The following is a 15,160-nucleotide window of genomic DNA, read 5'->3' as shown; positions in this document are numbered from 1 at the left end:
GGTGTCCTGCCTAGCTTTTCCTTTGCATGTTCGAAGTGATTGTTCTCTGAGTTTTTAGAGGGGTTTTGGGAAGATGTTTAAGAGTTATAAGAGTATGTTTGACACCTCAATCGAGTCCTTTTGTGTAGGATCGGACCCGACAGTTCAGGGAGGTCGTCAGGATTAGCAGTTGCAGAGTCAGTCAGGTTTCTGCTTGAGGAGCAGAGGTGAGTAGAACTAAACTTAATCTTTTATTAAAGAAACATAATGCTTTAGCATAGTTCATGCATCATGAATGCTATGATATGTAATAGGGTGATTGCATTAGAATCACGAATATGAAGCATTGCATCTTATTGATGATTATGTGATCAGAGGTTAGGTGGACCCAGGCGACTCTAATAGCCTAAGCTTCGGCTCCTGTCATTGTGTCAGGTCAGTTGGGCAAGTACATGTTGGTATGCCCTGTGTAGCTCCTTTGGGGGGCCAGTATTGACAGAGGGTATTTTTGGGGTCATGTCTACCTTTGTGGAGATTAGACCAAGGCGACTTCACTAGCCCGTCGAGGGAGTTCTGGGGTCATGTCTATTCCACGATATATTGAGATGTTTGTTTTGGTGATGCATTTTCATATATAGTGCGTATGAATGAACTGTTTTCAGTGTTTCTACTCACTGGGCTTTAGAAGCTCATCCCTTTCCCTTAATCCCAGTTTTGCAGGTTCAGAGTAGCTGGGAAGGGCAGAAGCAACAGAGTTATGCTAAAGGATTGCATGTGTAATAGTATAGTGTGGACATGATGTATCTAATGTAAAAGTGATGTAATAGTTAGTCAGTTAATGTATAAATGAGTTAGAATGTGCTTTTGCCTATTGTCTAGTGTATGTGAATCCCTAGTGTATGCATGTATCCTGTTTTACAGTTTCTTGATGAGAAATGAGTCAGACCAGACTTAATATATGTTGTGCTTCGAAAACCCAGTGCAGGATAACTGTGAGGGAAGACAGGGATTAATTCCTTTGACCCAAGACCAGTGCATAGGAAAGACCAGGTTTGATTCCTGTGATCCAGAGAGAGGCCAATAGAGAAGACCAGGTTTGATTCCTGTGACTCTATGGTAGCCAAGTTAACTTATGATATGCTGACCCTTACAGAGTGGGTTCTATGCTGCAGAGCGCATAGTGCATGGAGGTTACTTGGTAGAGTGGCACTGGTGTATTACAGATAGCCCGAGGGCTAGTTCAGATTTGTATATCTGAGCATTTTGGTTCATCTGATTGGACCTACAGAGAATGTTTTAAAGGTTAAGTCTGGTAGTTTTAAAGTAAAGTTTTAAAGTTAGTAGTCCAGTTGGATCATGTATGGGATGTTAACAGGTACACAGAGTTCATAGCAGGCTTACTACGGGTCTAGGCGGCCTTAAGCCGATCTGGATCCTAGTGCCGAGCAGTTTGGGCCGTTACAAAGAGGGTACCGGTTTCCGGGCTGTTACAGTTGGTATCAGAGCATAGGGCCTCTAGAGTACGATGTGCTGAGTCAGTATACTCAGGGATCAGAGATATCTCACATCGGAAAGAGGTTACGATGTCAGAGTGATATTAGAGTATAGGGCCTCCTAAGTACGGTGTGTTGAGCAAGGGTTCACACATTGGAAAGAGGTTGGTCTAGAAGGTGTGGTCAGGCAAAGCACAATAAGTATAATCATGTCCACTAGGCTAAAATGTTCAGTTGTTTTGCATGCTGATGTGAAATGCCCATGTATCTAAACATGTGTATTGATGTTATGTATGTATGCCATATTGTAGGTTCATGTGTTTTCATATGAACTCTATGTGTGCTAATGTTTGTTTCTTGTGGTGTTCTTCAGGATAGCTAAGATGAGTGGTGTTAGTCCACAGATTGATTCAGATCCGTCTGAAGAATCTTTTGATGAAAATAGAGGAGGCATGGATCTAGGAAACAAGAGAGAGAGAGAAGTAGATGTTCAAAGAAGGGATGTTGGTATACAGGTGAATATGGATGCTGATTCTTTAGAGGATGCTCAGACCAAGGACTCTAGGATAGGAGAGAATGAACCCTCCACTTGGAGTACAGCTACCGCGAAAGGAGTGATGTGGGGGAAAACTATAAAGAAAAAGGTTAGAGGTTTGAGACGGTCAAAGAAAAATAAGAGTCTAGGTGATGATGTTGGTCCAAGTTCTGGTATAGGCAAGCCACAGTGTTTGAGGTGTGGTAGATTGCATAAGGGAGTTTGTCTGGCAGGAACCACAGTTTGTTATAGGTGTGGACAGGAGGGGCATGTGATTCGTGAGTGTCGTATGATGCCTTGGATGGTTCGGTCCCAGCGGTCTTTTTCAGGTAGAAAGGCTCAGCAGGGAATAGCCCCATTAGATCCAGTGATGCCAGGTATGCTCTTTTTTGCGAGTTTTGATATCTGTCTTGTTTTGTGGATCCTAGTAGGATTGAACGTAACAGAATGTACTAGAGTTACATGGTCAGAATAAAAAGTTAAAGAGATAGAATTTCAGAAAAGAGAGACTTGTGATGAGATCATAATGTTTCTGGTTTCTCTAAACCAGGTATAGTGAGAATGGTTTTGTGTACGAAAGAGTAAAAAGAGTAAGGGAAACAAGAGAAAGCAGAAAACAGAACAAGAGACAGAAAACTAAGAGCAAGTGTTAGATAAGAGTAAAGTCAAAAAGAAAGGTTACAGTTAGTCTGGGAATGGGTGGTAGTTGAGGCAGAGAGGTTCCCGAAGGAAGTTCCATTTGCTTTAGTTTGGATCTTCATCCTGACTCAGTAAAAGGTTGCCACATCAAACACGGTGACGTCAGGTACGTTCACTTGAAAGTGTTTGGATGTGTATGCTAGTTGTTTTGAACCCCAGTGTTTCGCTTTCCTTGTTTATGTGAGCGGTTGATAGGTTTGGGTTTGATGTGATGACTTCTGGGCTTAGAGTGGTTTCCTTGGGTCAGTGGACCTGAGAGTGTGATCCATCTGATGCAGAGTCAGTTAGTTCAGTTCAGAGTTAGTGGTGAGTAGATGCGATCCAGCTGACCTTATGGTTCTAGATTTGACTGTGTGATGTCATTCTAGGGCGGATTGATGCATTACTCCTGGTACTACCTGTGTCTGCAGAGACAAGGTAGGAGAGTTTATAGTTGAAGATGGATCAAAGTAGTCCTTTTAGGGGGACAGAGTATAGCTGCCTAGAAGTTGATGTCAGCCCTGCAGGCTCACAGGTTCTCAGGAAGGGTTATCAGAGGGTTGTTCTAGCTCTTGTGAGCAAGTTTGTCAGGACAGGGAATCAGCCTCAGTGCCTTTTCGAGTGCGTTCTAGATGTTTCCCAGACAGGCTGTCAGGTTTACCATCTGTCAGGGAGGTAGAGTTGGAATGAGAATGGTATCTGGACGCAGAACCATTGTTTCCTTTCTTTCCTCACAGGATGGCACCTGCAGAGAGAGAGCTCAGAGTTATCAGAATAGTGAAAAAGAGGCTTGGTAGTAACGGGTTTTATCTGACTTAGTACTTCACCCTGGGTTATGCCCTGTTGGTGTGGGAAACGAAAGATGAATCCTTAAGGTTTTAATCTGATAGAACAGTAAACCAGTGAGTTTAAGCTGGTAAGCAAGTACCAAGTTATCCTAGTTAGGATTGATGATCTTTTAGCTGTTCTGATAAGAGTTGATTATGGTTTTAGTGTAATCCGAGTTTGGAGTATCCCTTTTGCGAGTTAGGAAAAGATAAAGAGAAAAGAGGAATACGGATCAGAGTTAGCTCTTGTTTGTTCTTGTTTGTTTTAACATTCGAGGACGAATGTTTTATAAGGGGGGAAGATTGTAATACCCGGCTACATCCAACATCGGAATTCCTACCGTCCGGTGGAATTCAGGGATGTCAGAGGTTCTAGAAGGGTAAGAGTGAAGGTTTTCTAAAAATGCTTTTAAGTGTTTAAGTTTTAAAGAGAAAAGGCTTTGGAGACAAAGGCCAGGTTCGGCCCCCGAATGTTAAGTTCGGCCGCCGAAAGTGCTCAATGTTCGGCCCCCGAAGTTTAAGTTCGGCCCCCGAACGTTGCATGGTTTTGCATGCAGTTTCGGCAGCCGAAGCTGAGGAGGTCGGTTCGTGGTGCACACTCCGCAGTCCGTGGTTTGGCCAGGTGTTTACCTCCAGATCATGATCTGAGGGTAAGCCACGTCTCCCTTTGACTCATCTGCAAGCTTTAATCAGCTCATGCAGAGGGTTTGGTCATTTGCAAAGGGTTTAAACGTTTTGGAGTAAAAAGAGAGAAAAGAGAGGTTTTGGTAATAGGTGAAGAGGAGTTGCTGAGTTGGTTGTTCCTCTTCTGTTTTCAAGAGGTAAGGGAAGTCTTTACGTTTGTTTTAATGAGTTTCAACAGCTTTTCAAATGGTTACGGGTAGAGTTGCATGGTTAGGTTTGAAAGCTTAGTTTTGATGCTTTAATGATGTAAGCATGATTATGTGTTATAGTTGCTGTTTTGTTGGGGTTAATAGGTAGTTTTGGACCCCTTTGTGCATATACCAGAGTATATGCAAGTTAAAAAGGAGTTATGCATGTTGGAGTGGTGTTGGTGCTTGGCAGGAGATGGTTGTGCACGAAGCTGAGTTCTGGATGAACTCAGGTTCGGCCGCCGAAGGGAGGATTCGGCCGCCGAACCCCTTGGGAAGGTAGTTTCGGCTGCCTAAGGTTGCCTCCGAAAGAATGGACTTTCGGATCTGTCCTGCACATTCGGCCGCCGAAGGTGCCGCCGAAGGTGTCCTGCCTAGCTTTTCCTTTGCATGTTCGAAGTGATTGTTCTCTGAGTTTTTAGAGGGGTTTTGGGAAGATGTTTAAGAGTTATAAGAGTATGTTTGACACCTCAATCGAGTCCTTTTGTGTAGGATCGGACCCGACAGTTCAGGGAGGTCGTCAGGATTAGCAGTTGCAGAGTCAGTCAGGTTTCTGCTTGAGGAGCAGAGGTGAGTAGAACTAAACTTAATCTTTTATTAAAGAAACATAATGCTTTAGCATAGTTCATGCATCATGAATGCTATGATATGTAATAGGGTGATTGCATTAGAATCACGAATATGAAGCATTGCATCTTATTGATGATTATGTGATCAGAGGTTAGGTGGACCCAGGCGACTCTAATAGCCTAAGCTTCGGCTCCTGTCATTGTGTCAGGTCAGTTGGGCAAGTACATGTTGGTATGCCCTGTGTAGCTCCTTTGGGGGGCCAGTATTGACAGAGGGTATTTTTGGGGTCATGTCTACCTTTGTGGAGATTAGACCAAGGCGACTTCACTAGCCCGTCGAGGGAGTTCTGGGGTCATGTCTATTCCACGATATATTGAGATGTTTGTTTTGGTGATGCATTTTCATATATAGTGCGTATGAATGAACTGTTTTCAGTGTTTCTACTCACTGGGCTTTAGAAGCTCATCCCTTTCCCTTAATCCCAGTTTTGCAGGTTCAGAGTAGCTGGGAAGGGCAGAAGCAACAGAGTTATGCTAAAGGATTGCATGTGTAATAGTATAGTGTGGACATGATGTATCTAATGTAAAAGTGATGTAATAGTTAGTCAGTTAATGTATAAATGAGTTAGAATGTGCTTTTGCCTATTGTCTAGTGTATGTGAATCCCTAGTGTATGCATGTATCCTGTTTTACAGTTTCTTGATGAGAAATGAGTCAGACCAGACTTAATATATGTTGTGCTTCGAAAACCCAGTGCAGGATAACTGTGAGGGAAGACAGGGATTAATTCCTTTGACCCAAGACCAGTGCATAGGAAAGACCAGGTTTGATTCCTGTGATCTAGAGAGAGGCCAATAGAGAAGACCAGGTTTGATTCCTGTGACTCTATGGTAGCCAAGTTAACTTATGATATGCTGACCCTTACAGAGTGGGTTCTATGCTGCAGAGCGCATAGTGCATGGAGGTTACTTGGTAGAGTGGCACTGGTGTATTACAGATAGCCCGAGGGCTAGTTCAGATTTGTATATCTGAGCATTTTGGTTCATCTGATTGGACCTACAGAGAGTGTTTTAAAGGTTAAGTCTGGTAGTTTTAAAGTAAAGTTTTAAAGTTAGTAGTCCAGTTGGATCATGTATGGGATGTTAACAGGTACACAGAGTTCATAGCAGGCTTACTACGGGTCTAGGCGGCCTTAAGCCGATCTGGATCCTAGTGCCGAGCAGTTTGGGCCGTTACAAAGAGGGTACCGGTTTCCGGGCTGTTACACTTGTGGAGTTAGGATTGGCGGTATGTTATCGCCGTCTAATAGGCCTATTACTTTTTTTAGTGAGAAATTGAATGATGCTAGGAAGAAGTGGTCTACTTATGAGCAGGAATCATATACAATGTTTCGAGCCTTTAAAATTTGGGAACAGTATCTGATGGGGCGAGAGTTTATTATTCACATAGATCATCAATCTTTAATTTATTTTAAGACTAAAAAACATATGAATAAGATGTATACTCGATGGGTAGCTTATTTTGAAACATTTCATTATGTCATAAAATATAAGGTTGGCCACAGTAATAACGTAGTAGACGCTTTGAGTAGGAGGATTAATTTGTTGATTATAGTTAATCAGGAGGTCGTGGGTTTTGAATTTCTAAAGGATTTGTATACTGCAGATAATGATTTTACTTATATATGGGCGAAGGTCCAGACTCGTCAGTCTGCTAATAGATTTTTTATACATGATGGATTTCTTTTTAAGGAGAACAAGTTATGCATTTCTCGTTCTTCTCTGCGGGAAAAATTGATTCAAGAGGTCCATGGTGGAGGTTTGAGTGGTCATTTGGGACGTGATAAGACTATTGCTGGGTTAGAGAAGCGTTTTTATTGACCACAATTGAAAAGAGATATAGGTCGGATGGTACTGAAGTGCTCATTTTGTCAAACTCAGAAAGGTTATTTGCAGAATACGTGCTTATATTGTAATACCCGGCTAGACTCCAGTATCGGAATTCCTACCGTCCGGTGGAATCTCGAAGGTCGGAAACCTCTAGAAGGGTAAAACCATGTTTTATGAAATGTTTTTAAGGTATTTTATGTTTCTAAAGTAAAATGAAAATTTAGTTTTGAATGAAAAAGACCAAGGAGGCTTTGCCAGGTTCGGCCGCCGAAAGTTAAGTTCGGCCGCCGAACATGGTAAGGTTTTGGGAGCGCTTTAGGCCTCCGAAAGCCTTGTTTGAGTGAGTCAAGGTTCGGCCGCCGAACCTCATGTTCGGCCGCCGAACATGCATGAGATGTGGGGGCACGTTAGGCCGCCGAAAGGTGACAGAACCAGCCCTATAAAGGACCCCGTGACCGAAAGAGGCGAGGTTTTCTCTCCCATTTCGGCCGACGGTAAGCTTTAGCCCTCCTATGGTCATTTTAAGTGTTTTCCCTCAAATCTTTCAGATCTTAACAAGTTACATCTTGTTTTTGAAGAGTTTTGAAGTTTGAGCAAGTTTGGAAGCTTGGAAATCAAAGAGTGGATTTCTCCCTACCTCCAAGCTAGGATCGTTCTTCCTCTCGATCTTCAAGAGGTAAGCTTAGATCCAACCTCTCTTGCATGTTTTAAGTAAGTTTTGAGTAGATCTATGGGGTAGAAATGCATGAGTAGGCTTGTGGAAGTTTATGTTATGTTTATGGGTTTGATGTGCATGTTCTTGAGCAATGTGGTTTGCTTGTGTGTTGTAGTTGGGGTTTAAGTTAGTTTGAGGCCCCTAGGAGCTTGTATGCTTGTGTATGAGTGTTGTAGAAGAGTTTTATGCATGATTAGGAAGTTTGGGAAACTTGGAGGCAAGAGGAGCCAAGTTTCTGCCCTTGGCAGAAACCAGGTTCGGCAGCCGAAGGGAGTTTCGGCCGTCGAACATGGCTTGTGAGGCAGCTTTAGGCTGCCGAAGCTTGCCCCCGAAAGTTGGAGTTTCGGCTCTGTCCGAGACTTTCGGCCGCCGAAGGTGCCGCCGAACATGCATGAGTTTCGCCTCTGTCTGGGAGTTTCGGCCGCCGAAGGTGCCGCCGAACTTGCCTGACTTTCGGCTCTGGAGGGACTTCCGGCCGCCGAAGGTGCCGCCGAAAGTGCCCTGTCCAGCCTTTTCTTGCATGCTTCCTAGGAGTGTTTTGAGGTGTTTTTAGGAGGTTTTTGGGGGTATGTTTAGAGTTATGTTCTTGTTGTCTGGTGCCTCATTTGAGTCCACCTGTGTAGGTTCGGACCCGAGGAACTGAGACCCCCGGTTGTGAGATAGTCGTTCAGAGTCCGTTGTTAAAGCTTCAGTCACCAGGTGAGTGGAACAACTCCTTAAGTTTTAAAGTAAGGTAAATGAATAAATGAATGAATCATAAAGCATTGCCCATGCATCATTATGCCATGCAATATTTCAGGATGTTTGCATTAGAATTCACGAATATGCTGCATTGCATAAATTGATGTTAATGTGGATGGTTGTTGGGTGATCCATAGTCCTCTGATGTTATGTTATGATGATATGTTATGGAAGACCAGCGAGGCCCATTCTACGCCCCTGGCACTATGTAAGAGAAAGACCAGCGAGGCCCATTCTACACCCCTGGCACCTTAGGATGTCATGTTATGTTATGTTATGTAAGAGAAAGACCAGCGAGGCCCATTCTACGCCCCTGGCATTTGGAGATGTTGAGGACTAATGGTGACAATACCATCCTTTATGTGTTTAGCTGTGATGTGTTGCATTTCATGAAAGCATGAATAAGAAAAAAAGAGAAGGGTAAATAATTTTGATGATAATAATAATAAAATGAATAATAATAAACCTAAAAATGGAGGAACTAAAACAAATGTTCTTAATAATAAAATAAATAATAATAAACATAAAAAGGGTGAAACTAAATCGTATGTTTTTATCTTTCTGCTCGCTGGGCTTTATAGCTCACCCCCTCTCCCCTAACCCCAGTCTTGCAGGTACAGAGTAGATAGAGAAGTCAGCAAGAGTAAGAGAAGCTTATGTAATAGCCTAGTGGTGGACATGGTTTATTTGTAATGTAAAAGTATGTTATGTAATGTAATGAAAGTTTAGAATGTGCTTGACTGGAATTTGTTTTAATCCCTTGTGTATATGATCCAAAAATGTTTTTATGATGTTTATGTTATCTAAGCCTACCATATGTTATGATATGTTACCCATTGGAGTTTTTGATGAGGACTCCAATGAGGGGTTTATGATATGTTATGTATGCTCAGGTTAGGCTTGGAAAGAAAAGTTTTAATTTTTATGTATGATGTTGATCATGTATGGGATTAAACAGGTTCACAGGATGTATGTTTGGCTTGCTACGGGTTCTGGCGGCCTTAAGCCGACCTGAATCCTAGCGCCGGTAGCGGTCCGATTTCCGGGTCGTTACATATATACTCCATTACCTATTCCATAACACCTTTGGGAGGACTTGACTATGGATTTTGTTCTTGGTCTTCTACGCACTCGACATGGATCTGATTTCATTTTTGTTGTCATTGACAGGTTCTCCAAAATGGTGCATTTCATTTTTTGCAAGAAAACTAGTGATGTTTCTCATATTGCAAAACTGTTTTTTCAAGAGGTTATTTGTTTGCATGGCATTCCTAAGACCAATACTTCTTATAGAGATGTGAAGTTTCTATCTCATTTTTTGGTGACTTTATAAAAGTGTTTTGGGACTAAATTTCGATACAGCAATGCTACTCATCCTCAAACTGATGGCCAAACTGGAATGGTGAATCGCACTCTTGGTAATCTTCTGCATTGCATCTGCAGTGATAAGAAAACTGCTTGGAATCTTGCTCTTGCCTAAACAGAATTTGCTTACAATAGTTCTGTCCACAGCTCTACAATGATGTCACAATTTGAAGTTGTATACAAGAAAATTCCAGCGCATATAGTCAACCTTATTGCCCTTCCTATAAGCATTCATAACAGTATTACAACAAATAATTTAGCAAATTAGCATGTGAATATTTTCAAACAGGTATAACAATGTCTTACGGAAGCCAATGACAAGTATAAAACTACAACTGATAAACATAGGAGTTTCAAGTTCTTCAATGTCGGTGATCAAGTTATGGTGTTTTTACACAAGAAACGTGGTGGAGGACAGAAAAAGTTTGACCCAAAAAAGATTGATCCGTTTCGGATTATTTAGAAGATTAATGACAATACTCATATCCTTAACCTTCTAAATTATATGAAAATTTTTAAAATGTTTAACGTGACGGATCTGTTTGAGTACGATCTTGCTGATGATAATTCAAAATCGAGTTTTTTACTAGTGGAAAAGAATGATACGGAACAATTAGTTTTAAATTTTATAAAAAATTTGGATTGAGCTTAACTTTTGATTACGACGTTTATTGGAGATCTACAATAAATTTTTAAAAAGAAAATTTCAATAGGGACAACTTTCAAATTATATTAGGTTATTGTGCCTCTTTCTATTAAAAAAAAAATATATAAAATCTTTACTTTCGAACCAAAACGCAATGTGCAATGAATGTAACAAAATTAATTTATGAACAATTAAAAAAAAATCTAGCTAGAATGACAATGACAACACTCAATAATTTGATTGTATTATTTGCTTTAATTATGAATCTCATTCTCGATGAGTTTTGTGGTCATAGTTGGTTAATTAAGATGGCAATCCACGTGGTTAATTTGGGTGCGTTAGTTATTATTACAGTTTTTTATTTCATAAAAAAATATAAAATTTAATAGTATTGTATTTTTTTTATTTTTATTACTTATTAAAAATCGTTTTTTAAAAACTATATTTAATTTTCCTATTATATAATCTATCAAACCATTATTTTTCTTTACAATTTTTATTAAATTATCATTAAAAATTTTAAAATTTTATAAAATCAATTGAATTCATTTTTTTAAATATATATTTATTTAATTAATTTATAAAATATATTTTTATTTTATTATTATAAAAAATTATTATTTAATTTTTTTTAAATGGAGATGGAGAATTGGTAGAATAAAATCTGAAATCTCTTAAATTTATTCAGATGCACTTACCACCAGACTAAGTCTGTGAGTACTATTTAATCTTTATTCTATAGAAAAATTTTTTAATTAATTTTTTAATTTAAATGTGCCTTTAAATTTAAATAATATAAAACTTTAGAAATTATACTGTAATTTATTATTAATTTATATAAATTTAATTTAATTTTTTTAATTATAATTGGACAAATTGAAAATGTTTGGTTTTATAATCCAATATTTAAAGTAGTGTTGAATATAATTATAAATTACTTTGAAGGTTTGAATTTATTTATTAATATTCCTTTAATCAATCATATTACCTAAAATTTTAAAGGATTATAAATTCCAAATAACTTATAAATGCTAAATGTTTATAAGTTTATTTTCAGAAGTTAAGCCACACATATACTATAAATACACACTTACGCCTATAGAATCTAGCTAGTGGAAATCCAGACAATGGTATCACTGTTAATAAGGAAGTGACAAATTGATGGTCCTCCTGGCTTAACATTAAGGATCTGAAAGGCGTAGTGATGTGGGTGCCAAGCTGATGTATCCATGTGGCAAACAACAGCTGCTTCAGCTTTTGATCCATCAACCCCCATTAATGGAACCTTATAAACCTTTGTGTCTTTGATTCTATGGCAATAAAATACAGCGTATGCATATTTCTGCTTATGGCACACCATATGATTTTCTCCCATCATTTTGATTCCCTGCAAGATTGTATACTCTTGTTTCTTGTTCTCTTCTTCTGCCTCGTTGTAAAAAGCTTGAACATTTTGTCCAAACTTGGCAGCCACCAAATCAACTAAGGATTCTAAAGATGTAGCACAATACTTGTCTTCTCCTCTAATGGGAGGTGCCTCGCATTCTTCAATCGTCTGTTTCATTATTTCAGCTTCTTTTGATGTTGATTTTATGGAAAAATAGTTGAGAATTTCTGGGAATTTGTTGCTTGAAAAGGGGATAGATTCTGCTATTTTACGTGGTAAGAAATTAGACCCATTTGTAGATTTAGTGAAAATGATCCTCATACTTTTGCCTGGAAGGAGATCATGGTATAAGAAGTAGACAGTAGTTGCATTGGATATGGATGTTTTGACAAATTTTCTGTTGTCAGGCCAATATGCAACATCATAGGTTGCCAAGTTTGGAGTGTCAAGACTGTTTTCTGGCATGTAATCTTCCGGAAATGAAAATGTGATTTTCTTTCCGATATCTGCTTATAATTGAAAATCAACAAAAGGATAATTAATGCTTTATACTAAAATCACTTACAAATAAATAGTAAAATTTTCTGAAAAATTTTTCTTAACAAAGAATATCATACCATATGGAATTAAGTGACTATTTGATATCCTATTAAAGCAAAGAAATTGAATTGGTCTTCTTCTCTCCAATGGATTTTTAAATTTGCCAAAACTATTCAAATTAAGAAAAAAAAAAAAAAGGAAGAAAGTTAACTAACCAGCAGGGTACAGAAAATCTTTTAAAGCTTTTGGAAATGGAGTGTTTGGTAACATGGATTGCCAATACAGCTCTGCAGGTACAGAAGCATGACTTCCTTTGAGAACAATCTGCCATAAAAGAAGTTGAAGAGAATATTATAATATGAAAAAATTGGAGAAACAAATAAAATTCAACACTCACAGCAGTAAATAAAGCAAAAATGAGAAGGAGATGAAACTCCATAGAAATTATTCCAGTAGCTACCATGGGGATGGAATTCAGAGAGTGAGAATATGCAGACAGGAAATGATAAAATGGGACAAGATTTAATTAGACAAAATTAAAGAAAAAATGACGTCATTTTATTTGATTTTCAAGGGAGTGGTCCTGTTTTCATATGGCCTGAGGCCTTGACAAAGATGGCCAAAAATCGATTTGGTTAATTAAGATTTGCCAGCCTAAGAAGTGAGTGAAGTCTGAATTCGAATGTCTTAATTAATTCATCTGCTTATTTTGAGATATTCGCCATTCTTATAAAAAAATGACTTGGGAATGCAATATGCAATGAGTGAGACAAAATTAAGTTATGAACAACCTGGAAACAAGTTAACTAGAATGACGAGGACAAGACTCAATAAATTGGATTGTAATACAGATCATTAATCTTTGATTTATTTTAAAACTAAAAAACATGTGAATAAGATGCATACTCAATGGGTAGCTTATTTTGAAACTTTTCATTATGTCATAAAATATAAAGCTGGCCACAGTAATAAGATAGCAGACGCTTTGAGCAGGAGGGTTGTTTTGTTGATTACAGTTAGTCAGGAGGTCGGAAGTTTTGAATTTCTAAAGGATTTGTATAATGTAGATAATTATTTTGCTTATATATGGGCGAAGGTCCAGACTTATCAGTCTACTGATAGGTTTTTTTATATATGATCAATTGTTTTTTAAGGAGAACAGGTTATGCATTACTTGTTCTTTTTTACGGGAAAAATTGATCCAAGAGGTCAATGGTGGAGGTTTGAGTGATCATTTGGGGCGTGATAAGACTATTACTGGGTTAGAGGAGCGTTTTTATTGACTACAATTAAAAAGGGATACAGGTCGAATGGTACAGAAATGTCCAATTTGTCAAATTCAGAAAAGTTATTCGTAGAATACCGGCTTATATACTCCATTGCCTATTGCATAATACCTTTAGGAGGATTCGTTCTTCTTTGCAGGAAAAATTGATCCGAGACGTCCATGGTAGAGATTTGAGTGGTCATTTGGGGTGTGATAAGACTATTGCTGGGTTAGATGAGCATTTTTATTGAACACAATTAAAAAGGGATACAGGTCGGATGGTACAGAAGTGTCCAATTTGTTAAATTCAGAAAGATTATTCGCAGAATACCGGTTTATATACTCCATTACCTATTCCATAATACCCTTGGGAGGACTTGACTATGGATTTTGTTCTTGGTCTTACACGTACTCAACATGGATCTGATTTCATTTTTATTGTTGTTGACAGGTTCTCTAATATGGTGCATTTCATTTTTTGCAAAAAATCTAATGATACTTCTCATATTGCAAAACTGTTTTCCAGGAGGTTGTTTGTTTACATGGCATTCCTAAGACCATTATTTCTGACAGAGATGTGAAATTTCTAACTCATTTTTAGGTGACTTTATGAAAGTGTTTTGGAATTAAATTTCGATACAACAATGCTACTCATCCTCAAACTGATGGCCAAATTGAAGTGGTGAATCACACTCTTGGCAATTTTCTGCATTGCATCTGCAGTGATAAGAAAATTGTTTGGGATCTTGTTCTTGCCCAAATAGAATTTGCTTACAATAGTTCTGTCCACAGCTCTACAATGATGTCACCATTTGAAGTTGTATACAGAAAAATTCCAACGCAAATATTTGACCTTATTGCCCTTCCTATAGGTATTGATAACAGTATTGCAGCAAAAAACTTAGCAAATTAGCATGTGGACGTTTTCAAACAAATACAATAATGTCTTACGAAAACCAATGACAAGTATAAAACTACAGTTAATAAATATAGGAGTTTCAAGTCCATTAATGTCGGTGCTTAAATTATGGTGTTTTTACGTAAGGAACGTAGTGGAGGATAGAAAAAACTTGACCCAAAGAAGATTAATCCATTTCGGATTGTTCAGAAAATTAATAACAATACTTATACCCTTAACTTTTTAGATTATATGAAAACTTTCAAAATCCTTAACGTGGCGAATCTATTTGAGTATTACCTTACTGATAACAATTCAAAATCGAGTTTTTTATGAGTAAAAGAGAATGATACAGAGTAATTAGTCTTAAATTTTATAAAAATCTTAGACTGGACTTAATTTCTGATGACAACGTTTATTGGAGATCCACAATAAGCTTTTTTTTTAAATTTCGATAGGGATAACTTTCAAATTATATTAGGTTGTTATCCCTCTCCCTATTAAAAAAAAATAAAATATAAAATCTTTACTTACCGAACCAAAAACGCAATGTGCAATGAGTGTAACAAAATTAATTTATGAACAAATTAGAAAAAAATCTAGATAGAATGACAATGACAACACTCAATAATTTGATTGTATTATTTGCTTGAATTATGAAGCTCATTGTCGGTGAGTTTTGTGGTCATAGTTGGTTAATTAAGATGGCAATCCACGTGGTTAATTTGGGTGCGTTAGTTATTATTAAATATCAGACTT

At 38.1% G+C, this 15,160-nt stretch overlaps 1 protein-coding gene across 3 annotated transcripts in view; it reads right to left on the bottom strand.

Moving 5' to 3' along the window:
- Positions 1-12,708, bottom strand: part of LOC110611297 (BURP domain protein RD22) — a 64,812-nt gene extending 52,104 nt beyond the window's left edge. The window contains exons 1-2 of one of the 3 annotated variants that reach the window (XR_006350116.1): positions 12,634-12,708; positions 12,452-12,560 (exon numbers count right to left, since the gene is read on the bottom strand). Coding sequence is in view for 2 of the 3 variants with exons in the window: in XM_043954546.1 (XP_043810481.1) it covers positions 12,634-12,699 (66 nt within the window). In the remaining variant the exon portion in view is untranslated. Of the gene's footprint in view, positions 1-12,451; positions 12,561-12,633 lie in introns of those variants that run through there. The other 2 variants (XM_043954546.1, XM_043954547.1) reach the window with 2 other exon arrangements.
- Positions 12,709-15,160: the final 2,452 nt, after the last annotated feature.

Source organism: Manihot esculenta, chromosome 3 (genome assembly GCF_001659605.2).
Source record: "Manihot esculenta cultivar AM560-2 chromosome 3, M.esculenta_v8, whole genome shotgun sequence".
In the NCBI taxonomy this organism is placed as follows: domain Eukaryota; kingdom Viridiplantae; phylum Streptophyta; class Magnoliopsida; order Malpighiales; family Euphorbiaceae; genus Manihot; species Manihot esculenta.
This window is presented reverse-complemented; position numbering and strand designations above follow the sequence as displayed.